The sequence below is a fragment of the Copadichromis virginalis genome, linkage group LG23 (genome assembly GCF_057382275.1).
Source record: "Copadichromis virginalis isolate Kocher_CV1m ecotype Utaka linkage group LG23, C_Virginalis_male_GT1.1, whole genome shotgun sequence".
Classification (NCBI taxonomy): domain Eukaryota; kingdom Metazoa; phylum Chordata; class Actinopteri; order Cichliformes; family Cichlidae; genus Copadichromis; species Copadichromis virginalis.
In genome coordinates this window covers 10,636,522-10,660,391 of record NC_140639.1, presented here as the reverse complement: position 1 = coordinate 10,660,391, position 23,870 = coordinate 10,636,522, and the positions used below count along the sequence as shown (strand labels likewise).

Sequence of the window (23,870 nt, the reverse complement as noted above, 5' to 3'; positions counted from 1 at the left end):
TCAGGGTTTGGACACCAAGACTCAGATATCAGGATTCGGACATAAGGACAGACATCAGTTCTCAAACACCAGGACTCAAACATCAGGACACTAGGACTTGGACCACAGGACTCCGATACCAGGACTCAGATACCAAGATTCTGACACCAGGACTTAGACATCAGGACACCAGGACTCGGACATCTGGAGTCACACATCAGGCTTCTGAACTTGTCTTTTTTATTCAATGAATATTTGTCTATCATCCATCTCTCTCCATCTATCATTGCTACTGTTTCTGTCTTGTCCTGAGTCAGCACTTCTCCAAGACTCACACACTCACTTAGTGAGTCATGATGTGGGTGTGGTGTTTGCACTGCATACGTGTGTGTGTTCAATACGAGTGTGTGTGTTTTAGATTCACCTTGCAAATCGGACACGGAGACGGTGGATGACTACACACACAAAGGGGAAAGCACCCTCACTGCCTCCAATGAAACTCTACCACACAAACACACACACACTTGTATTGATCAGGTTATGGCTGGCTGTGGTATCACGGTGTGTGTGTAAATGTTTTAGTACCAGTTTTTCAGAAATGAGATTCTTTTGAACTTTTTAGACTCTCAAAGACACAAGTGACTTTTTGTTAAACTGTCATGATATCAGGGCTTTTTCTCCACATGGACATTCGTATGGTGAAAGGTCGCTGTTGGAAGAAAAGAAGAAAATAGTCTTCATCACCTTTTGCTTTTAAGATAAGATAACCTTTATTAGTCCTACACGTGGGAAATTTGTTTTGAAACTGCCCTTGAGTTCCTCGTGTACCTCACACAGTTTTTCAAAGCTAATACTTGTTTGCTCCACAGCTCTGGTTGATAACTGGTTTTATATACCTCTATATTGGGAAATCTAAGAGATCTGTTGCATTAGCTTTGGTTGAGGCACACCTTCCTCTGCAGCAAATGACGGGCAGATGACACAGAGTGACTGTCACTGAAATCTTCTCTCTCTGAGTGATCGATAAGCCATCATACTTAATCAATATGTTATCGATATCTCTGGTTTTTCACCGCTTTTAGACTGGTGCTGAACGGTGATTTAGACTGGTTTTACTTGTTACTTTGGATTGGTTTTAGACATTGTCTTGAACAGCTTTTAGAGCGTCTTACAGACTTCCCTGGATGTTCAGGATGGTTGTTGTGCTGCACAATGAATTACTTCCTTGAAGCTAAGAGCCACAGACAGAGTGGGATGTACCAAGGTGGACAACACATTGAGATTGCTGAGAATATGAAAAACATGGAAAAACAACATCAGATTGCTCCTTTAAAATCGCCTTCCGTCTTTCGCTGTGATGAGTTTCTACAGTCTGAATCACAGCTGTCAGCATCAACCCACTGTGTGGTAACATTACTCCACACACACACACACACACAAACACACTCTGTCTGGCCTGTGAGAGTTTCATCTTCTGAGTCTTCTCAGGACAGAGGGAGGAGCTGCAGTGCAGCGAGCAAGCGAGAGGCCGAGAGACACCGATAGAAACAGGAAGAGAGAGAGCGAGGTAGAAAAGTCCCAGCGTCAGCAAGTTGTATTGATTAAAAACTAACCTTCCAGTCTTCTCCTCTATCACTACTGCAGACACACACACACACACACACACACACACACACACACACACAGCAATAGAATTACAACGAGTCAGGAGCAACTGAGGTCTGAGTGCAGAGAAACCCTGCAACACATGCACACAAAGAAAAAAAGGAATGCCTGATCCCGCGTGTTTCATTTAACTTTCACTTTAAATTCAAAATCCAGAAGCACATTTTCTAAAAAATGTACATTCTTTAAGTGTGTGTTTTGTTTTTATTCCTTTGTGTGTGTGTGTGTGTGTGTGTGTGTGTGTGTGTGTGTGTGTGTGCGTGCGTGCGTGCGTGCGTGCGTGTGCGTGTGAAGAAGTGCCGAGTGGGACGGGGAGGAGAAAGTGATCGAGAGAGGATGAACATAAAGAAAGAAACGGTGGGAGAGGATAAAAGAGGCGGGGTAGTGGGATGGGGATGTGGGGGGGTGATGCGGTTGCCTTGGCGATGGTAGTCACGTCCCGGGCCGTCTGGTTGTCCTTAGCAACCAGACATGATGTAACGCAGAGATGAACTTGAACTGGACGGGCCAGTGAGGAAGAGGAGGGAGAGATTCATGAACGATGCACCTTTGGCGATCGATACGAGCCTATCAGAGATGGATTACACACACACACACACACACAGAGTTTTGTGCTCCTGTGTCATAAACTCATACCCAGAGAGGAGAAGCAGCGTCCTGTGTTTGTAGTCCGAGAACCTGACAGTCTGACATCAGCCTGTTGTGGGTTCGACTAAATCAAGCCCCACTGGCATCCCCTAGAGGCAGCAGTGTTCATTACAACCACAGGATTATAGTGCTGGAAAGAGAATATCCTGAGGATAGCATCAAATAGCAAATAACAGAAATCCAGCCTGGAGGGACTGTTTGAGGTGTACTTAAAGGAGGCAAAGTCTTTTAATTCCCACAGTGTATCTGTATTATTGGACAGCAGCAGAGTAGCTCGGCATGATACAGGGTTCAAAATTATCTTCTTCTATCTCTTTACATTATGCTTTAGTGCACCACCTCAGTTTATGAACATGCAGTTTTAGCTCCTGCCCCTGGGAAAGACTTTCTTCTGATTTGCTGCTACTCGTAAATGGAAGGGTTGAACATGCTTATATGGTGATCTCTGTTGGAGACTATTTAATCATATCATATCTCTATGTCACACAGACCCAATAGAAGAAAAAAATGGATAAATTGGTCTCAGAAAGTTGACTCTGTTCATCTGGACAAAGCGTTTCCAAGTTTCTGAGATTTCCTTACCCGGGAGATTGAGCATCCATCAAGACGTGACTGGGTGTTTAGAGCACTCTGTAGCCTAAGCTTTTAGCTCACAGTGATCACTGTGCATACACTGACCTCATAAACTTCTAAAACTAAATTTTTTACACCTTTGCACTAGGGCTGCCACGATTAGTCGACTAATCACGATTACGTCGGCTATCAAAATTGTCAACGACAAATTTAATATTCAACGCGTCGTTTGAAGCTTTGTAAGATCCTGAAAGACGCAGGAATAAGTGGTAGGATTTAAGAGTTTAATAACAGACTGAAACAGAAGATGGCAGCAATGCATCTACAGCTGCCGCTAAACCCCGAAGAAGAAGAAGCAGTCTCCGGTATCGTAGCTGTGTCCAAATTTAGGGGCTGCATCCTTTGGATCCGATTATGTTACAGCGATGCAACGAAGGCTGTCCAAATTCGAAGACTTCTCCAAATGCGGCCGACAAATGCGTCCTCCTTTTCCCCAGATTTGAAGGATGGGTTGGGTGTGTCCTTCGTGGCCCAACCTATCCCAGAATTCATAGCGCGGCCCAGCCAATTCTAGTTTCCAACAATGGCGGCAACTACTTAGTATTAATATTACTCGTATTACTCTTTCTGGGTCACAAAATAAACTTTTAAGATATTTTCAGGTGAGAATGTAGGTGTGTAAACTTCAAATATCTGCTCGGTTTATCAAGACGTCACATATTTGTAAAAGTGCTCCGATGTTTTTTGAGACGTCTGTTACCCACCAGCTCAATAGCTAGCCGGGGGGTTCAAGGCTCACTAGAGCCAGTGAGAAAACCGGACTCCCGGCACATTGTTTTCAAACCCCCCGCAGTCTTTCGCTACTCAGGTTAAACATGATATATAAGTCACTTAGATAACTTAAAAATAATAATAATTAAAATTAATTATAGTTTGACTTTTTTCAGTATTTTATTTGTTCCTGAGTAAATTGGTTTTGCTGAGATTAAAGTTCTAATTTTCGCACAGCTGAATAAACGTCAAACAGAAAACTGATTAAACAGAAGTGTGAGATGGTCGAGAATTTACTCCAGTGTCCTGTTATATTTTAGATAGCAAGGAGCAGACGGCTGAGTTTATTATACTCCACCGAGATAATCTGCAAATTTCATTAAAAGTTTAATAAACTATCATCTTGTCTTTATTTTTAGTTAGCACATAACTTAAACACTTCAAACTGTAAGCTAATGATAGCTATATAAGAGCAGACGCATGCTGATGCAATAAGCTGTATGTTTTACGTCCAATGGATGCATGATCTGATTAGCCGACTAATCACAAAAATAATCGGCGACTAGTCGACTATCAAAATAATCGTTTGTGGCAGCCCTACTTTGCACCCATATAACTGAGAGGAAGTATGGAAAACTTCATATTTGCCCTTTGTTGGGGGCAGCCCACCAGACACCATCAGCATATATTTTTGTCACCTGTCCTACAAAAACAGGCAGTTAATGCTTTAATTTTAATCCATCTGGGTCCCAACTGTCTGGAGGTTGAATGTGGGTTTGTTTGGCCTACTGTCAGTGTCAGAGTGAAGATCATTCATGGACACACCTTTTCTGGTCTTGTGTTGTAACAGGATATATTGAATAACAGTCTCACTTATTTCAATCTAAAGAAATAATTCATGTTTCCTCAAAGACATACTTGAGTTATCCTGAATTCAGGAGAACACACATATTTAGTTTGGCGCTACAAGCTAATCCACCTTAAGATTTATACTGTAACATCATGAATCCTTAAGTAAGTTTTTCCATATTCAGTTTTTAACCACAGTTTGGAGAATTGTTTCTATAGCAACAGGAGTTGAATGTATCATCTGCATAGAAAAGTCCATAAACTTCAGTCACAGTGTCATTGGTTTGTGGCCAATAACAAACCACACAACAAGCCGTCCTGGAGGCTGCACGGTGGGAAGATTTCATACAGCCTTAGACTAATCTTTGAAACCTTAGTGATATATGTGTAACCCCGCTGATTGGTTCTGGGTAAATTTGGACGACAAGTACCTGCAGTCGGGATCGTCCGGTAAGTGGTTGCTAAAGCAGTCCAGATGTTAACATCTGTTTTTATCTCTCCACAGTGGTACCTGGGATAAGGACTCCAGAGGCCCCTCCGCCCACCTGTACGACAGATCGCTGCAGTCTCCTCTCCGACCTTTCACCTTTGATGCCAGCTGTGACAGAAAGCCCAGTCTAACCTATCCCTATTCCTTTCCTGTTCCGCCTCCACCAGCACCACACACAGGCTCAGCAGCATCAGCATGGCTACAGCGGATCAAACGCACCGTGACCCCCTGCAAACTGTATATCACAGACATCCGTGCAAACGTATGGTTCACACCTCAGTGTCCATATACAGTGCCAGACCCCCCCCCCCCAAATCCAACCAGGTTGATAAGTACGTGGGCGACCTGAGCCTTTGGGAAAGACTGAGTCACAGAGCTTCTGACGACACATATGCTCTCCCATCATCCTTTGCAGCGGGTGCATCCGTGGACTTACAGTCATACGAAACCCTCCCCACACTCATCACCTGCCCCCCCGTCTGGAGTCCGATGGTTTGGGGGTTCGTGAAGTTGGGATGTGGCACAGTTGGTACGAGGGGCCACCAACATCGCCACCACCTGAGCCTTCACGGACTTCCTGGGATGGACTTCACGCCCCTCGGTTGCTGGCAGGTCAGGGAGGGGGAAGTTGGAAGGCTCTTTGAAAGGACATGGACCTGGATGGATGTGGAGGTGTGACGGGCGCAAACAGACGCCCCCACCTGTTTCACAGAAATAACAAGAACTTCATGTGGAGGGGGGGGGGCTGTGACGGGCGACTGGGTGGAGGGTGGGTATAATCGTGGGGTTTTAGGGTTTAAGGTTTTCTTTATGTGAAGTGTTGCGACCAGATGCTGGTGGATCCGAGTTTGTTCCTCTTGGATGCTTTTTGGCTTCACGGCTCATTGATTTTTCTCTTTTCGCCACCATTTCAGCCTCCTCGTCCTCCACCATCCACCCATGGGGGTGAAGCTACAGCATGCTAAGAGTGGGCCGAAAACTCTGGTGTCCGAATCGAGGCAGGCAGATAGGAGAGAGAAGAGCAACTCAAACTTTACCAGTGAAATATTGATCATGAGGAAAGTGCAATTTTGTTGGCTAGCTGTTGGATAGTTAAATATCTTTGTAAGATAGCTCGTTGAAAACAGTTGATGAAAAGTATATATAAATATATATTTTTCTTCCTAGTCCGCTCACACCTCTGGGACTCTAAAATAGCGGGGTAAAAAAGACAACCACACAGCGCTGAAGTCGAAACCACAGCCGGGTGAGAAATAAGGCGAGCTGTATTCACTTTTATCGTTTCTTCTTTGTCGTTTGTTCATCGTGTGAAGCTGTTAGATGGTAGAATGAGAATCCCTTTAACAAATATCATTTTAAACAATCAGTCTTTTAAAGCAGCTGAAGTCTGCGCTTCATTTTGTTTGAGGAGGGAAAAATACGCCAAGCGGTTAACTTATTTTAATGAGCACATCGTTTTACTTTCGATCCGAATTTAATGAAATCTGGAGAAAAAGTACTATGTGAGTTTAAGCTGAAAATAATCGCGTGGTTTAATCTTTTAACGGGTGCCGCCCAGTAAGGGCCGGCCCTGTGATTGGCTGGGTCTCCTAGAGGTCGTGCCCAGCCAAAAGCACTTATTCCCGCAGTTGGCCAATAGGCTGTGAGTTTGTAATCAGGGGTTTTGGTTTAGCTATGAAGAGGTAGAGCAGAGGGTAACTCTCTGGAAGCTTTCGTCCACAAACAGACGGCCGACAGCGCTTCACGTGCAACTCAGCATTTTATCGATCTTGAGTTTTGTTTTTCCTTTCCTATACTATATATATAAATATATACACACACACACACACACACACACACTTACGACCATCCAGCGTTGAACAAAAGTGAATTTAAGTGAAAAAGTTATTTTAAAAAAAAAAAAGAACAAAAAAATGCATGTTCTAGTGTTAGTGACAGATTTTTCCATAGATGATGTAGTTAGTGAGAAAAGACACTATATTGTAAACCCAACATCCGGCACTTGCCAGCAGCCGTCTATTAGTTTCCTCTTGCTGTCCTTCACAAACAACCAGCTCTCTTCGCTTCTCGTCATCTCTCCATCCTTTTTATTTCTCCTTCCTTCCTTTTCCTGCCACAACAGATCAGTTCTGCTTCGGTTTCGAGACGTTCATTCTTCCGTTTGATCTCAGATTGCACGGAAACACGTGTTCCTCATCGATGTGCCTTGAGCTTCAATTCAGTCCTGAGAGGTTTCATGAGATCTGGCGTGGAGAGTCGTGATTGGTTGTTTCTTTCCTTTAGTTTTCCTACTTTTCCTCCATACCCGAGATGTCGTAGAAGGCATTGAAGCTGAGGAGGAACCCTTTGTATTACGAGCTCTCGGGCCTGCGTGGCGTTCTGCCCCGCCCTCCAACACCTGCAGACCCGAGCAGATGAAATCTACACCAGCGACTATCAGCTCCATGTGCTAACAGCTAAAAGCACGCTGAAGTTTGGTGGAATGAGCACCCAGTGCGAGGTCATGTGACGTGATGATGTCTGGTTTGAACAAAAGGAAGTGAGCAGCACGGTTTGAGCCAACAGTTCTGCAGCTAAAAGTAGGTTTCAGGAAGTGCAGAGGTCAAAGTTCAGGGTCTCTGCTTTAGCAGTTTGGTCTTAGTTTTACAGCTGAAAGTGTTCAGCCAACAGTTTCATGATGGCAGACTTTTCAGTAAGTGAGCCGACCACATCACCTAATGAGCAAAACGTCATCCAGGTCTTGGTGGTCTTACGCACTTCACCTGAAGGCAGCTGGACTTCTTCTTAAGGTTCCTCACCTCACTGAGAGGCTTCCTCCATCCTAAAAGTTAATGTGGAGTCCTGGTATTTCTCTCAGGACCTCCTCCAAGGTGACAACCTGAGACTCCCTGTTTCTAGAATGGAGGAAGTGTATCCTTTAGAAGTAGGATGAGGAGTTCACTCCTCCTGCTCCTCCACATCAAAAGGAGGCAGCTCACCTCAGAGATTACATATCTCGGCTGTCCTGGGAACCAGCACCGCCGCTGTCCTTGGAGGTGGCAGAGGCAAGGGAAGTCTGGGCCCGGCCCCAGATAACCTGCAGAAAAAGTCGAGCAGCTTTAATGATAAATGTTAACAGAGCAGCATATTTGTTCGCCATGAGCAAAACAAAATGTGAACGAATTAACACACCGACAGGTTTTAAATATCACTCTGGGTCACCACACCTGAATCAAATGATAAGTTCATTACCAGGCCTCTGGTGGTAATTTAGCCATTTAAATCAGCTGTGTTGGATCAAGGAGACATCTAAAACCTGCAGGAAACCGGCCCTATTTTAAAGCCTGGTTAGGACACTTTTGGTCCGATGCATTCCAGACCAGCTTGTTACAGGTGTTTAGATGGTCACATGATTCTCTGAGAGTCTGCTACGCCTGGTGTGAGTAGGCTGTCACTGCAGGTGTGCTCATTGCACTGACCTTCACGCTCGTGTTGAAGGGGCAGACTGCTCTCCTGCGATGACTTGCGTCTGTTGCTGCGATCTCTGAACAGCAAAAAAAACGTTTCTTTCACGTCTTCCTGTTTCCATTTTCAGTCCGTCAGTTCGTCTACTTTTGTTCCCACATTTGAATAACAAGGACATAAAATATGCAATACCTGCTTGCACTCAGACTTACGTAGTCTTCTGTTTCGTCTGTTTTGTGTTTGTTTTTTTCTTTCAACCAAAGTTAGCGTGCATGTGACTTCTGTCATGCTCCATGGTCAGTCCCTGAAAATGGTGAAGCCCCGCGGCGCCGCTCAGGGTGATTTACTCCGTTTCTTCCTTCCTTCCTTCCTTCCTTCCTTCCTTCCTTCCAGACAACCACAGTCTGACATCCGGGTCTCTCTTTCCCAAATCCTTTTTATTTGATTCCTTTAGTTGCCTCCGACAAGTCCAACTTCTCGTCCATCGTTCGGAAACGTTTCCGACGCCACTGCCCGCCTGCTGTGACGGCGCCCGCGGCTGTGACGGTCGAGTGGTTTCTCTTGCGGGTGCCGTGTTTCTTCCTCGTGTTTGTTCTGTCTCTGTTCTTGCCTACCCTTTAGCCATGAGTTGGGCATTAATTATCTGCACTAAATATGAAATAAATAGTGAAAAGTATGAAATTTAAAAAATAAAAAAAATAAAAACAGCTTCCAGGGCTTAAAGCGAGTGAAGGGAATAAAATATTGCACGGACATTTTTTTGAAAGTGTCAGAAAAACTAAAAAAGCAGCCTAGCATCTAATCAGCGACGTACGGCTGCATGTAAGATAACAACCCAATTGCACCGTTTTTAAAGACAGAAGATGATATAAAGCAATAGTTTGGGCAGCGTGTTTTGTTCTCGTGTTGTGTCATTTAGTTCAGCGGCGAAGAGACGGGCGGTGGGCAGAGCAGCAGCTGACTGCAAGACTTGTTTGTATGTTGTATAGTTTTATTAATTACACTGATTTTAAAGCTGCCCTATTTTCTAATGCAGGACTTTTGTAACATTGATTAAATGAGGAAAAAGTAGTGTTGTGAATTTTCTGATCGTTTGTATCGAGGCCACATTACTAGAACTGGTTGGTTTGTTTTCTGGGAACTGGACTTGAGTTGAAAACTTTCCTGTTTCCTGATTTGATTTCTTAGTTTTTCCTTTATTTGTTTTCCTTTTTTTGTGTATTTAAGGACATTTCCTCTGTTGATGGTTTAGCATATTCCTGCACTTACACGTTTGGGCGCTGTGGTGATCAGACCTTTGTAAATGGATGTTACAGTATGCTGTATGTTTTTGAAGGTTCTTTGTTGCATCAGTGTCGATGAAGCTAAATCCAGTAATTCTGAGGAAAATTGGTAAGAAAAGCGAGTTTTTTATGCATTTTTAACATTTTCGTTTTAGGCAGGAGACAATGACATAGCCAGCCAAAGGATGCCCCTACTATAAATGCATCTCGGCATCTTTTTTTGTGTTCACCATTCCATGCGGGAAAATAAACAGCTTGATTATGCAACATGATTCTTTTTCTTTTCCATCTGTTTCTTTCTTCACTGGCCCACAAGATCACCACCTCCTCCTCACCCAGCCCTCCTCGAGCCTGGAGGTCCGCTTTGATCTCCGTCCATCCACACATCTGCTGCTGCTCCTCACATACAGTCAGCAGGTATCAGCCGGCGAGCGGCGAAGGCCGGCTTCCAGCGTGCTCTGAGGTCCCGCTCGCGATGTTTAGAGTAAACATTGAGAGGCGAGAACGCCAGCGAAGCTGCAGCTGGCGCTGTGGCCTCTGATTGCTTACAAGGGTCAAAGCGTCACGATGGCCACGGTGGCAGCAACGGTATTGTCATTGCCAGCCCCTTGCTGGCAGCGCCGCCATCTGTGACAGGAAGCAGGAAAAAAATCGCACGTTAACGTCAGTCAGTCAATGTGTCGTTATCCTGCTGCTAACACCACACGTCTAAAGTTCAGTCGGGTGATTGAAGGAACGTGATCGGCAGAAACGGTTAAAGTTTAGAAGTTTAGGATTTTTACACGAGTCCACCTGTATCAAATTTTTTCTCACTCTAATGTAAACCAACTGACTCGACCAATCAGGTAGTTCCGTCACCTTTACAGTTTTGTCTTCGGAGAGGACGCCGACAGCTGCCCCGAGTGGTTTTACCGCTCGTTTGTGACTCAGATTCTAACTGCAGCAGGTTCCTGTCGTTTCATCTACGAGTCTGAGCTGCGCAACGTCACAGAAAACGCATAGCGAGCCAAAACCCGCATGGTGCTGCTGCGGTGACTGCACGTCCGGCCCGCAGCTCGTGTGCTCAGCGTCGGTGTGTTTTGAGTTCAGGACAGACTCAATCAGCGGAGCAGCAGTGGTCACGCTGGAACTCGTTGGAGAGACCCGGCTCTCTCACCCACCACACCTCCTTTACATTAAACCACCAGCAGGGGCGTTTGTTCGAAACACCTCACCCGCCTGCAGCCTCCTCCACTCCACTCACCCCCACACAATCATCCAAAGCTACCAGACAGAGAGCTGGAGTCACAGACTGAAAAACTCCAGAGGAGAGCCGCCGCCCGTGTCTCCTCCTCCTCGCTGCTAACCGTAGATCCTCGGGTTGGAGGAACCGTGCCGCTCCATCAGGAAACAGGGTTGAATGAAGGCCGCGCTTTTTACGCTAATGCCTTTGTTGTCTTCACGTTTGTCCAAATTCTCCTGGGCAGCGATTAACCCCTCCCACCTCACACACCCACCCCCGCCACCCGAGAAACACATCAGACCGGGCGCCGTGCGAGTCTGCGGGTCGGAAACAATCCGAAGGGGAGTCGGTAGAGCCAGGTGTTTTTTGTCCACCCAAGGGTGAAGGCAGAGCACTCTGGTGGGATCCGCCCCCACGCTTCGCTCTAAACCGAGTCCAAACGTTTCCCACGGAGCAGGAGGAAGACATCTTTCAGCACGTCGCTGTGCCGGGGCGCCAGCCAGGAAATCAGTACAAATGGCTTCAGTTTAGAGAAATGAAGGAAAGTCGTTGGACGCGAGGCAGGTAGCACTGGAGCTGCTCTCCGGCGCTCGGCTGTAATGAATCACGGTGTCACTGTTCCTTTGCAAAGATATTTATTTATCCTGCAAACATTACAAGGTGCTAAGTGTTAAATGGAGCCAGTGAAGCTGAGCTAAGCTGCAGAATGGGACAATTTGAACTCGCCATCATGCTTCCTGACAGCGTATCACAGCATAGCAGTCTAATCTGCATGAGAACTATGCACTGACTAAAAACAGACACCCACACGTGCACGTGGCACGGTGTGGCACGGCAGCCCATGTGCGTGCGCCCGCCTGCTCGCCCACGTGGACTGGTTTGATCTAAAATCTTCAGCCTCTGCCTTCTTCTTCTTCTTCTTCTACGGTCGGTCCTTCCATTTCCAGATCCCAGCGAGTTAAACATGTGAAAAGAAAAGAGAAACCAACCAGCATATTACACGATATATCAAAAAAGATCAAATGTAGTGCCTGTGAACTCCTGTATTATAATGCTCTTCTGAATACTGATCCAATAATTGTTTGTAACTGTTGACATTTCTGAACACCAGTAGCCTTTGCTGTCTGTCAGGCCCCTCTGATTATAGCTGATGTACAATAACCATGAGATATAACTGCATGCTCTTCCATAATCGCCTAGTAAGCTGTGACGAAGACGACAAATGAGAAAAAAAAGACAACTTCTGTTTCTGACCTCTCCCTGTACGCCTCAAACTGACTCACCTCCTCTCCTTCATCCTCCTCATCCTCTCTCATCCACCTCTTTCTAATGGGCGTGCCACCATGATGACTGCCCCAGGCCGGCGCCGGCGGCCTCAGCCCCGCCGGGTTTCAATCCGACAATCTCCAGTGAACTTTTTACATCAGCAAATGCCCGGCTGGCCTGGCCTCCCCACCTCCTCCCCTCCCCCTGTGCATCCATTGACCAGCAGAAATCTGTATGTGGCTCTGGGTGAATCCCCCTCCTCCTCCTCAGGCAGTTTCCTGCAGGAGACCGAATCGATGGCCTCGGCCTTTTTCTGCAGCGCTCAGCATTCTCCAGGACCGAACCCCCTCCTTCCTCCTCCTGCCTCTGCTGCGTCTCCCTCAGTGGGGCTTCAAACGAGCTGCTGCTCCTCCAGGATGAGAAGGGTTTAGACGGAGGAGGTGGTAGCTGCACCTGGGAGACCCCCCTCCTCCTCTCCCACCTTCTCCTCCTCCTCTCCCAGGCCAGCTGGGGTCGATCGGCTCGTCTAGCTCACCTCCAGTGGCTCCTGCGTCTGTCGATGCCGCTCGGGTCTTTGAAACCGAACAGCTCCTTCGACTCGTGCGTCTCTTTCAGGCAGGAAACTTTCTTGATGACCACACGCTTTTGTTAGAGGACGCCGCCGCTCGATTCGCCTCCCGCCTGCTTCACTGCAGCCGGTTTTCTAAAACATGCTCTCCTGTTTTAAACTCTTTATTCACGTCTTTCTTTCTGAGAGCTCCTCAGTGCACAGCTCTGCACAGCTTAACCCTCAAACAGCCTCGACATACTGCTCTGTTTGTGTTCTTCACCGTTTCCTTTTCCTGTGACGGATGATCTAAAATGTTTTCATGTCATTAATGAAGGATAATAATAATGAGCCAACCCGACTGTCTGAGAACTGCAGACAGTACAGTCTAAAGATTAAAGTCACAATCAAAGCAGCATTTCCTGTAAAAATAAAAACAAAATAAATAATCTGCTCTAAATATCTTATCCATTTAAACATGTAGTAACAAATGAAATAACTGCAAACTTGCTATTACATTGCATGTGCAATACATTCTGGGCCCATGACATCATCAGCCGTTGGCTGATGAGCCTCCAGAGTTCAGCTGCTGGTTGTGGTTTGAATTTCTGTCCCAAAGGGAACAGTGATATTATTCTGCACAGCAGAAGAGGAGAGACGATGAAGACAACTTCCAGAGCAGTCGCTGTGCTCTCAGTACTTCTGTCCTGAGGAATGTGATGCACAGAAAGACTCACAACAGCAAACAACATTAACGTCCTGTCAGGACCACGAACTTCGTCACGCGGTGATGCATGGTTCCCGGTGCAGGTCAATACGGTTGGTGGATGTAGACGGGGAAAAGAAAGTGGTCACTGCATGAAACTGCTCATGATCAGGTTACGGGTCATGACCTCAGCAGAGAGACAAGCTGCTGCTGCGGCTGATGATGATGAGTTTATTGAATATTTTTTAGGATTTTTTTTGGGCATAAAATATGAAGACAAAATTCACCAAAATCAAATAAATAAATATTTAATCTCACCGACTCAAACAGAACTACAAATCGACACAAACTTACACCAACGTGAGTTTTCATCAGAGTGCTCCAATGTCTCCTGATCAACGTGCACGAAGTGAAGATTTTTCAGTTTAACAAGCAAAACATCCCATGAGGCTTGAGAGGTGTCATGATCGTATGTAATACCAATGTAATAACCTGAGGCGGTTAAACTGATTGTATTATTTTTATGTATTAATTAAAAACACATAAATATTTAAAAACTAAAAACATGTTTAAACAATAAAAACAAATTTGAAACTGAAACAAAAAGAAAGAAAGAAATATAAAGCAGTGAAAAATTCTAAACTGTAAGTCAGAAAGACGGGCATTATCAGGTGGGGTTGGTTGCAATGTGGCTTGTAGAGGCAGAATCAGCTTAAACAATAAAACCTGTTCCCAGTTAAATGTGTAGATGAGAATCAGCTGATGTGGACAGGCTCTGAAATCAGCTGATCTGCTGAGATTGAGATTAACTCCATGCTGGATAGAGTGGAATAAAATAGAATAGAATCCAGCGTTAGGAGTTTTTGCCCTGTATTTACATTTTTGTTCAAATAAAGCCAGGGATTCATTTTTTGATTATTTTTTTTAGTTCACTCATTTTGATGTTTGAGGCCGTCATCAAACGTATTGATCTGCTCAATCAGCTTTCAGAAGCTTCTGTCGTTGCCTTTTGTCCTGTCCGCTGGAGGTGAAGCTAACAGTCACTAACCCACGACAATCTCGAGGAAGGAGAGCTTTATCTTTACCCTGAGCGTTGCTGGGCAGGCGGGCCGCAACCCGGGGCAGTCTGAGTCACATAACCGTATCCCATCATCCCACTCTCACTGCCCAAATCACCATGGAAACCAGACACCATCTTCACCCACACCGCCACCCTGTGTTTAACCATTCAGCCATCAACTCCACCTTCATTCTCACCCAGAACTGACTGAAACCTTGTGCCTCTACAACTCTTTTATGGAACAGGGCGGCGTTTTCTGCTGCTGCCGCGCTGGTCCACCACCCGGTGTCGCCAAACCTTAGTTTGTGTAGTCTCCATTAGCTGTCCATCCTCTGTGTTCTGAAGTTTGCACTGACTTCTCCGTCTGTCCTTCGGTTTCTCTCGTTTCTGTTGAAATGGTGAACTTTAGGTCCATCCCTCCCAGCCCCATTAGTGACTCCATGTCCAACAAAGACTCAATTTACTGGAAGCAAAATGTGCATTTCCTATGCAACAACGACAAAAAATAAAGACGCTAAAGCTCTATCGACCTCCTCGGTTTCTTTTTCTCTCTGTACTGCTTTCTTTCCTTCCCAGGACAACAACTGCTGCACAATATTTATGTGCTAGCTGAACCAAACCTCCAGGTTTGACCTCTGACAGTGACCTCAGCCGCAGTATCTGAAACTTTATTTCTGTTTCACAAGTCAGTCATTTTAGTCTGCTTTTCACTTCTGGAAGTCTGTTTTGTTTGAATCTGCTCACACCATTAACTCTGTGAAGTCTGAGTCATTGACCGTGATGATCCCAACCCTGACCATATCACCATGATTCTTTCTGTTTTCTTGTCAGTCAGAGGACATGAAATAAAGAATTTAACTCCCATCAAGAATTTTCAGAATGTTTTTTATTTTGTTCTTGGGTTAGGATTCGGGTCTCACCAGTGATGATTTAGACCTCACCGAGTTAATGCAAACTCAAAGCTTCTTGTGTACAATCAATTAAAACTTATTGCATACATACTCGATATAACCACAGCTGAAAGAACGACAAACTGAAGTAGACGGTGGAAAGAATTCAGGTAGATTACATCAGAAGTGTCAAAAACCCGACCTGATATAAGAAAATTCTGGGTTACAACAATAGTGCAGAAAACACTTGAATATTGTTTTCTGCATTTTAAAACAGTCACACACACATCTCTACACTCATGAGTGAGTGCATAGAGTTCTTATCAAGTGTAATTCTCTTACTGCACTGGCAGATTTAGAAGATTTAGACTACAATCTATTATTTTTAACTTATTTTAAGATGGATAATTTTTGCAGTGCATGCACATGCACATCCTACACCTTTACTGATAAAATGCTGTGCTCACTTTTTCTTTCATGTTATAATAAATTGGGGGCTGATCCGGGATGGGTTTGTTATGTGTGTATACAGAGATGAGAGTGGAATTTTGGAGATGGAGGAATCCCAGGTTCTAGAGTAGTGATGTAGAATGGGGAAACAACTCACTTTCAAAGAACTAATAGATTGATGTTAAACTCTTCATAGTTTCCTATGGGGCTGTTTGTTTTATAAACAGGCTGTTGCTCCTCTTTGTGCATTTATCTGAACACACTGGAAAAAATAAGAACATATCACACAAGCTATCATGCATGCTCCTGAAACTTTGGCTAATATAAAGGTGAAACCATTGGATCCGTTCCTGCAGTGGCTCAAACAATTAACTACCCACCAGGGCCGTCACATCCCAACCATAAAGAGAGTGACCCTAAAAGGATCAAAACAACATTTGACATTAAGATTGCACTTAACCAATCCATTCTACACTGTTTTCACCAACCTGAGAAGCACATAAAAAACAGATAGTAAAAACTGGTGAGGAACACCACAATGTCATAAATGAAAATAACTTTATAATAAAGTAGCACATGACAAAGCATCTGCAATAATGTTGTTACTTTCTTTAATGTGTCTGACGTCAAGATTAAATGTCTGGAAAAACAGTGAATTAGGCGTCGGTTGTGACATCAGAGCAACTGTAGAAATGTCAGAGTTGTGATCAGTCTCAACAACTAAGGGAATTTAACCTTCTCCCACGTATAGGTCAACGTGTTGCAAAGCCAAAATAAGTCCTAATGGCGCCTCCTCAATTACAGACTAGCTAACTTGATAACAGTTAAACTTGACTGACTGGTCTCACCAATGTAGGATCATCCTCTTACATCAAGACTGCCCCTGCACCCACTTGGCTGACGTCCACCAAACCCCAAAATCTTTGCAGTTCCTTCTTTGTTGTTGGTAGAGGATACTGCTCGATTCCTGCAACCTCCTGCAACTCACATTTTGCCAAGTTAATATTCAATTAAATTTTATTTATTTATATAGCGCCAAATCACAACAACAGTCGCCTCAAGGCACTTTATATTGTAAGGTAGACCCTACAATAATACATACAGAGAAAACCCAACAATCATATGACCCCCTATGAGCAAGCACTTTGGGGACAGTGGGAAGGAAAAACTCCCTTTTAATAGGAAGAAACCTCCGGCAAAACCAGGCTCAGGAAGGGGCGGCCATCTGCTGCGACCTGTTGGGGTGAGAGAAGGAAGACAGGATAAAAGACATGCTGTGGAAGAGAGACAGAGATTAATAACAAGTACGATTCAATGCAGAGAGGTCTATTAACACATAGTGAGTTAAAAAGGTGACTGAAAAGGAAAAACTCAATGCATCATGGGAGTCCCCCAGCAGCCTATGCCTATTGCAGCATAACTAAGGGAGGATTCAGGGTCACCTGATCCAGCCCTAACTATATGCTTCAGCAAAAAGGAAAGTTTTAAGCCTAATCTTAGAAGTAGAGGTAGTGTCTGTCTCCCGAAATCAAACTGGAAGCTGGTTCCATAGAAGAAAACTGAAGGCTCTGCCTCCCATTCTACTTTTAAATACGCTAGGAACAACAAGTAGGCCTGCAGAGCGAGAGCGAAGTGCTCTAATAGGGTGATATGGTACTACAAGGTCATTAAGATAAGATGGGGCCTGATTATTTAAGACCTTGTATGTAAGGAGCAGGATTTTGAATTCAATTCTCCCTTCATCAGGGAGCCAATGTAGGGAAGCCAATGCAGGAGAAATATGCTCTCTCTTTCTAGTCCCTGTCAGTACTCTTGCTGCAGCATTTTGGATTAGCTGAAGGCTTTTCAGGGAGTTTTTAGGACATCCTGATAATAATGAATTACAGTAGTCCAGCCTGGAAGTAATAAATGCATGGACTAGCTTTTCAGCGTCACTCTGAGACAGGATAGTTCTAATTTTAGAGATGTTGAGCAAATGGAAGAAAGCAGTCCTACATATTTGTTTAATATGTACATTGAAGGACATGTCCTGGTCAAAAATTACTCCAAGGTTCCTCAAGGTGTTACTGGAGGCCAAAGTAATGCCATCCAGAGTAAGAATCTGGTTAGATACCATATTTCTAAGATTTTCAGGGCCGAGTACAATAACCTCAGTTTTATCTGAATTAAGAAGCAGAAAGTTAGTGGTCATCCAGGTCTTTGTCTTTAAGACATTCCTGCAGTTTAACTAATTGGCGTGTGTTACCTGGCTTCATGGTAGTGATGTGCGATACCACTGATTTCCTTTCCGATCCGATACCAAGTAGAATTCAGGGTGGTATTGACGATACTGATCCGATACCAATACTTTGTACAAAAACTTATTTTATTTATTGTATCTTTTATTGTATATCTAATTACAGCATCATAATGATTACAGGACATCAGATTACTTGTTATTATCACTTAATAATGCAGAATTCATCATATAGAAATTAAAAAAAACCTGAAGAACACGGACTTTCAACTCCCGCCACAGATTTTCTATGGGGTTGAGGTCTGGAGACTGGCTAGGCCACTCCAGGACTTTCAAATGCTTCTTACGGAGCCACTCCTTTGTTGCCCGGGCGGTGTGTTTTGGATCGTTGTCATGTTGGAAGACCCAGCCTCGTTTCATCTTCAAAGTTCTCACTGATGGAAGAAGGTTTTGGCTCAAAATCTCACGATACATGGCCCCATTCATTCTGTCCTTAACACGGATCAGTCGTCCTGTCCCCTTGGCAGAAAAACAGCCCCATAGCATGATGTTTCCACCCCCATGCTTCACAGTAGGTATGGTGTTCTTGGGATGCAACTCAGTATTCTTCGTCCTCCAAACACGACGAGTTGAGTTTATACCAAAAAGTTCTACTTTGGTTTCATCTGACCACATGACATTCTCCCAATCCTCTGCTGTATCATCCATGTGCTCTCTGGCAAACTTCAGACGGGCCTGGACATGCACTGGCTTCAGCAGCGGAACACGTCTGGCACTGCGGGATTTGATTCCCTGCCGTTGTAGTGTGTTACTGATGGTGACCTTTGTTACTTTGGTCCCAGCTCTCTGCAGGTCATTCACCAGGTCCCCCCGTGTGGTTCTGGGATCTTTGCTCACCGTTCTCATGATCATTTTGACCCCACGGGATGAGATCTTGCGTGGAGCCCCAGATCGAGGGAGATTATCAGTGGTCTTGTATGTCTTCCATTTTTTCACACCAAGCTGCTTGCCTATTGTAGATTCACTCTTCCCAGTCTGGTGCAGGTCTACAATACTTTTCCTGGTGTCCTTCGAAAGCTCTTTGGTCTTGGCCATGGCGGAGTTTGGAGTCTGACTGTTTGAGGCTGTGGACAGGTGTCTTTTATACAGATGATGAGTTCAAACAGGTGCCATTCATACAGGTAACGAGTGGGGGACAGAAAAGCTTCTTACAGAAGACGTTACAGGTCTGTGAGAGCCAGAGATTTTCCTTGTTTGAGGTGACCAAATACTTATTTTCCACCCTAATTTACGAATAAATTCTTTACAAATCCTACCATGTGAATTCATGGATTTTTTGTGTACATCTGGTGCAAATTACTGACCTCTGTCATCATTTTAAGTGGGGGAACTTGCACAATCGGTGGCTGACTAAATACTTTTTTGCCCCACTGTATGTCTTCTGATGATACTGCCTAAGGCAAGCATTTATAATGTAAACAGAATTGGTCCTAGCACTGAACCCTGTGGAATACCATAATTAACGTCAGAGGACTCTCCATTTACATGAACATATTGGAACATATTAGATAGACACGATTTAAACCACTGCAGCGCAGTACCTGTAATACCTACAGTGTGTTCTAATCGCTCTAATAGAATATTATGGTCAACAGTATCGAACACTGAACTGAGGTCTAGCAGGACAAGCACAGAGTTGAGTCCACTGTCAGAGGCCATAAGAAGACAATTTGTAACCTTCACTAAAGCTGTTTCTGTGCTGTGATGAGCTCTGAAACCTGACTGAAACTCTTCAAATAAGCCATTCTGCTGCAGATGATCTGTTAGCTGTTTGACAACTACTCTTTCAAGAGTTTTTGATATTAAAGGAAGGTTGGAGATTGGCCTATAATTAGCTAAGACTGCTGGGTCTAGAGATGGCTTTTTGAGTAAAGGTTTAACTACTGCCAGCTTGAAGGCCTGTGGTACATAGCCGATTATTAGCGATAGGTTGATAATATTTAAGATTGAAGCATTAGTTAATGGCTGGACTTCATTGATGAGTCTTGTAGGAATGGGGTCTAAAAGACACGTTGATGGTTTGGAGGAAGTAATTATTGAAGTTAACTCAGAAAGATCAATTGGAGAAAAAGAGTCTAACTTAACATCAATGGCACTAAAGGTAGCTGTAGATAATCTTACATCTCTGAGATGGTTATGGGTAATTTTTTCTCTAATGATTAACGTTTTTATTTGTGAAGAAGTTCAATTCATTAGTAGTTAATGTTAAAGGAATAGTTGGCTCAACAGTGCTCTGACTTTTTGTCAGCCTGGCTGCAGTGCTGAAGAGAAACCTGGGGTTGTTCTTATTTTCTATAATCAGTGACGAATAATAAGATGTTCTAGCTTTGTGGAGGTCTTTCTTATAAAGCAACAAACTATTTCTCCAGGCTAAATGATGATCTTCTAAATTTGTGATTGTAGTAAGTGTAAGATTGGCATTAGCCAGTCGATGAAACAATACTCATATGCGATGAAGATGAGCATACCACATTTCACTGTATATTACCAAATCATCCAAAAACAACTGAACAGCCCTCTAAGCTGGCCACAGCTTTATTCATTAACCGGAGTTGGAGTGTTTCTTAAGCCAAGTGGTAAAACTTTATAAAGAGCAGAAGGGGTAACGAAAGCTGATATTTCCTGTGCTTGTTCTGACAATGGCACCTGCAGATAACCTTTAATCAGATCAAATTTGCTTACAAACTTGGTCGATCCAACCTGGCCAATACAGTCATCCATCCGTGCCAATGGTAAAGACTCTGGTTTTTATACAGAATTGACTTTTCTAAAATCCATACAAAATCTTGATGTTTTCTCTGGCTTTGGCAACAGGATACATGGGGAAGCCCAGCTAGAGGAAGAAGGAGACGCAATGTTATTTTGGAGTATAAAAGAAGCTTCAGCAGTCAAATGTTTCAGTTTGTCTGGTGCCATGCGATCGAACCGCTGCTTGATTGGCTGTAGCCTACATCTCCAACATCAAGCTCATGCTTATGTTCATCCAGCAAGATGAAACGTCACCAAACAAACAGATACTTCAAAATCAGTTCTGACAACTCACTGCATTCATCTTCTGGAAAATGAGACAGCAACTTATCCAAGTTACAAGAGACTCTGAATTTTTGAACCATAGAGCAAACTGTCATCGGGTTCTGGTATTTCATCAAAGAAACAGACAAAACTAGTTCTTAACACTGACTAGAATTTTGGTCACTTGCATAATACGGTTTGAGTATGTTTACATGACAGAGCTTAACTGACTTTTTCTGTTTTGGGTTTGAAGATCAGAAAGTTTCTCTTTAACCATATGAGGACCTGTATATCGGGCCTGAAAAGGAGATTGCACAATTGGCAACAGCGCCTAAACATGGTCCCTTAAAACTAAACTCACAATGTTTTGTGTCCTTTATTCTAGTCTTTGCAAAGTCAACCAAGGTTTTAGGTGGCTCTGAATCAACCCAGTTATCCTTTAATACAGCCAAGAGTCCACGCACACTATGTCCAAACACAAGCTCACTGGGGCTGAAGCCTGTGGTTTCCTGGTCTCTTGCAGCCAGAATCAGCCACGGAAGACCCTCTTTCCAGTCTTTACCAAGCAATAGGTATGCATAGATTACGGTTTATGTGCAGAGTTTCTAAAACTTCTCCAAACACGTAGGATGAAAAATTCGAACCTTGGTCACTCTGTATTGTTTTAGGAATACCAAACACTGAACTGAAAACTGACAAATGGTATCTCCCGTGACATCATCAACCAGAGTGAAGCACCTTCGAAACAACAGACCATTATGCAACATATAACCACAAACTTCACTGTGTATTTCAGCTTCAGGCAACACTCGATTGAATAGATCTTTCAGACTGATCATTCTGCTGCTCATGGAACAGCACATTCTGTGAAACTGTCAGAGAAAACTTATTTAAAGATGGAACCTGCAACTCCGGCACGTGTAACCACACAAGCAGAAAAATCCTCTGGGAACTGACCAACACCGTCATGACAGATTGCTTTGGAAAATATGTCACAATTGGTACAGGAGGAACATCAGCCCAAACCCCACTACCAGCCAAACCACTGCCCAAAATAAAGCAAACACCATGCATCCAGGCAATGCTGGATGTACTCCTGCAGAAGCTTCCCCTTGAAAAAGCTCACAATCACAAGAATCTCTCTCATAGAGCAGCACAAACTCATCTGCTGGCACAGCAGCTTCAGCAGCAGTTGGGTCTTTTTTCTCAGTGAATTAAATTGCTACTTCAGCCGAAAGCATGTTTTTAAACTGCTCCAAAATCTTTAACTCACACAAGTCATCAAATGTGGAAATTTCAAGTGCACCCAGCCAGCATTTAAAATAACTTGTTAAGTTAATTGAAAATAATTTTTTTATTTTAAATTAAGGAGTTTATTGGGCAAACTCAACATATGTTTGTCCATTTCTCTTTTCTGATGTTCTGAACCTCTGCCTTTATACAAGCTCATAAGCTTTAAGCACAGCAAACTTAATTTTGGCTTAATCACAGAAATCAATAGAGTTCAAAGACGCCTCCCGTGCCTTACCTTTAAGCAACAGCGCGCACTCTGCATCTGACCAGCCTCTAGCTTTGGAAACGCAATCAAGGAAAACAAAAAATGAATCTGGGCCCTTTTCATTAAATTGAGAGACTTAACGCAAATTATTAATGTCAAAAGGATGCAATGTCCCATCATCATCCAACTGTTTGTCCAAGGACAGATGAGAAATGTCCAGCCTTTTTTCTGTTTGCCTACAAATCATTTCCACTTCGATTTGCTTTTTAACTTCATTTACGTTTATTTTTTCCAAATTCCAGCTGAATTAAAAGAAGCTCTTTTTGCTGCTCAAAAGTAAGACCAGAAAACTCAGCCGGCGTCACACGAACTGAGGGAAGCGATTCCTCTGGAATTGGATTTAACACAGAAGGAAACCCTTCCTGGTCAACCTTAATAAGACCCATCTCCAACAACTTTAATTTCAGAGACTTTGATTGGTTCTTTGAGGCATTTATCTGTAACAAGAAAAGGATAATGCTCAGCAAGTCTCAACAGCTGTTCCTTTGTGCACTTTTCCAATGACTCCTCTGATGGAGAAACAACAAATGTTCCAAGTTCGGCCATTCTTTTTGGTTACACGGCTCACAACAGATTTTCATATGGATATGGATATGACCACAGATGTGAAGTCTCCCTTTTATCTAATATCAGCTCCCCCTAAATAATCTCCTCTCTAGTCTTCATGCAGCACTTGCAGCAGGTATTAAATAGTGAAAAACTAATAACAAGCTGGTGTATGAAGTCAGAAAAATCAGTCATGTCAATGTGAATGGGTGACAATGTTGAATGTAAATGATGAGTGTTAAATGAGGCAAACCAAACGTGAACAAACTTACAAATGTTGGCATCCCCAAAAAACACTGACCCCAACAAAGAGTCAGGACCCAGGATAGTAAAAAGTCCCGACATAAATATTGTTTTCAGCTCTGCTGAAACACCAGGACACCAGTTCATAAATGCTAACAACACATTGTGCACATTTGCATTCCCCGTTAACCGGCGCTGTTATCTCTTTGTTTTAACTTTGTACCGTTGGATAAACTTACATCCTCACCCCTCTGAGCACGCTCAGTAATCCGTCCATGAAGCCCTCGTCTCTGCAGACCACAGGCTGTGAAATCCAGGCAGAGCGAGACCTCTGCTTCTGCTGCCTATCAGATCTGCTGATGTCAGCAGAGT

At 43.8% G+C, this 23,870-nt stretch overlaps 1 protein-coding gene across 7 annotated transcripts in view; it reads left to right on the top strand.

The window, feature by feature from the left end:
- Positions 1 to 6,901, top strand: part of nfia (nuclear factor I/A) — a 150,580-nt gene extending 143,679 nt beyond the window's left edge. For all 7 annotated transcript variants that reach the window (XM_085449406.1, XM_085449403.1, XM_085449405.1 and 4 more), the window contains one exon: positions 4,991 to 6,901. In XM_085449406.1, the coding sequence (XP_085305532.1) occupies positions 4,991 to 5,005 (15 nt within the window). In that variant the 3' untranslated portion in view covers positions 5,006 to 6,901. The remainder of the gene's footprint in view (positions 1 to 4,990) is intronic.
- Positions 6,902 to 23,870: the final 16,969 nt, after the last annotated feature.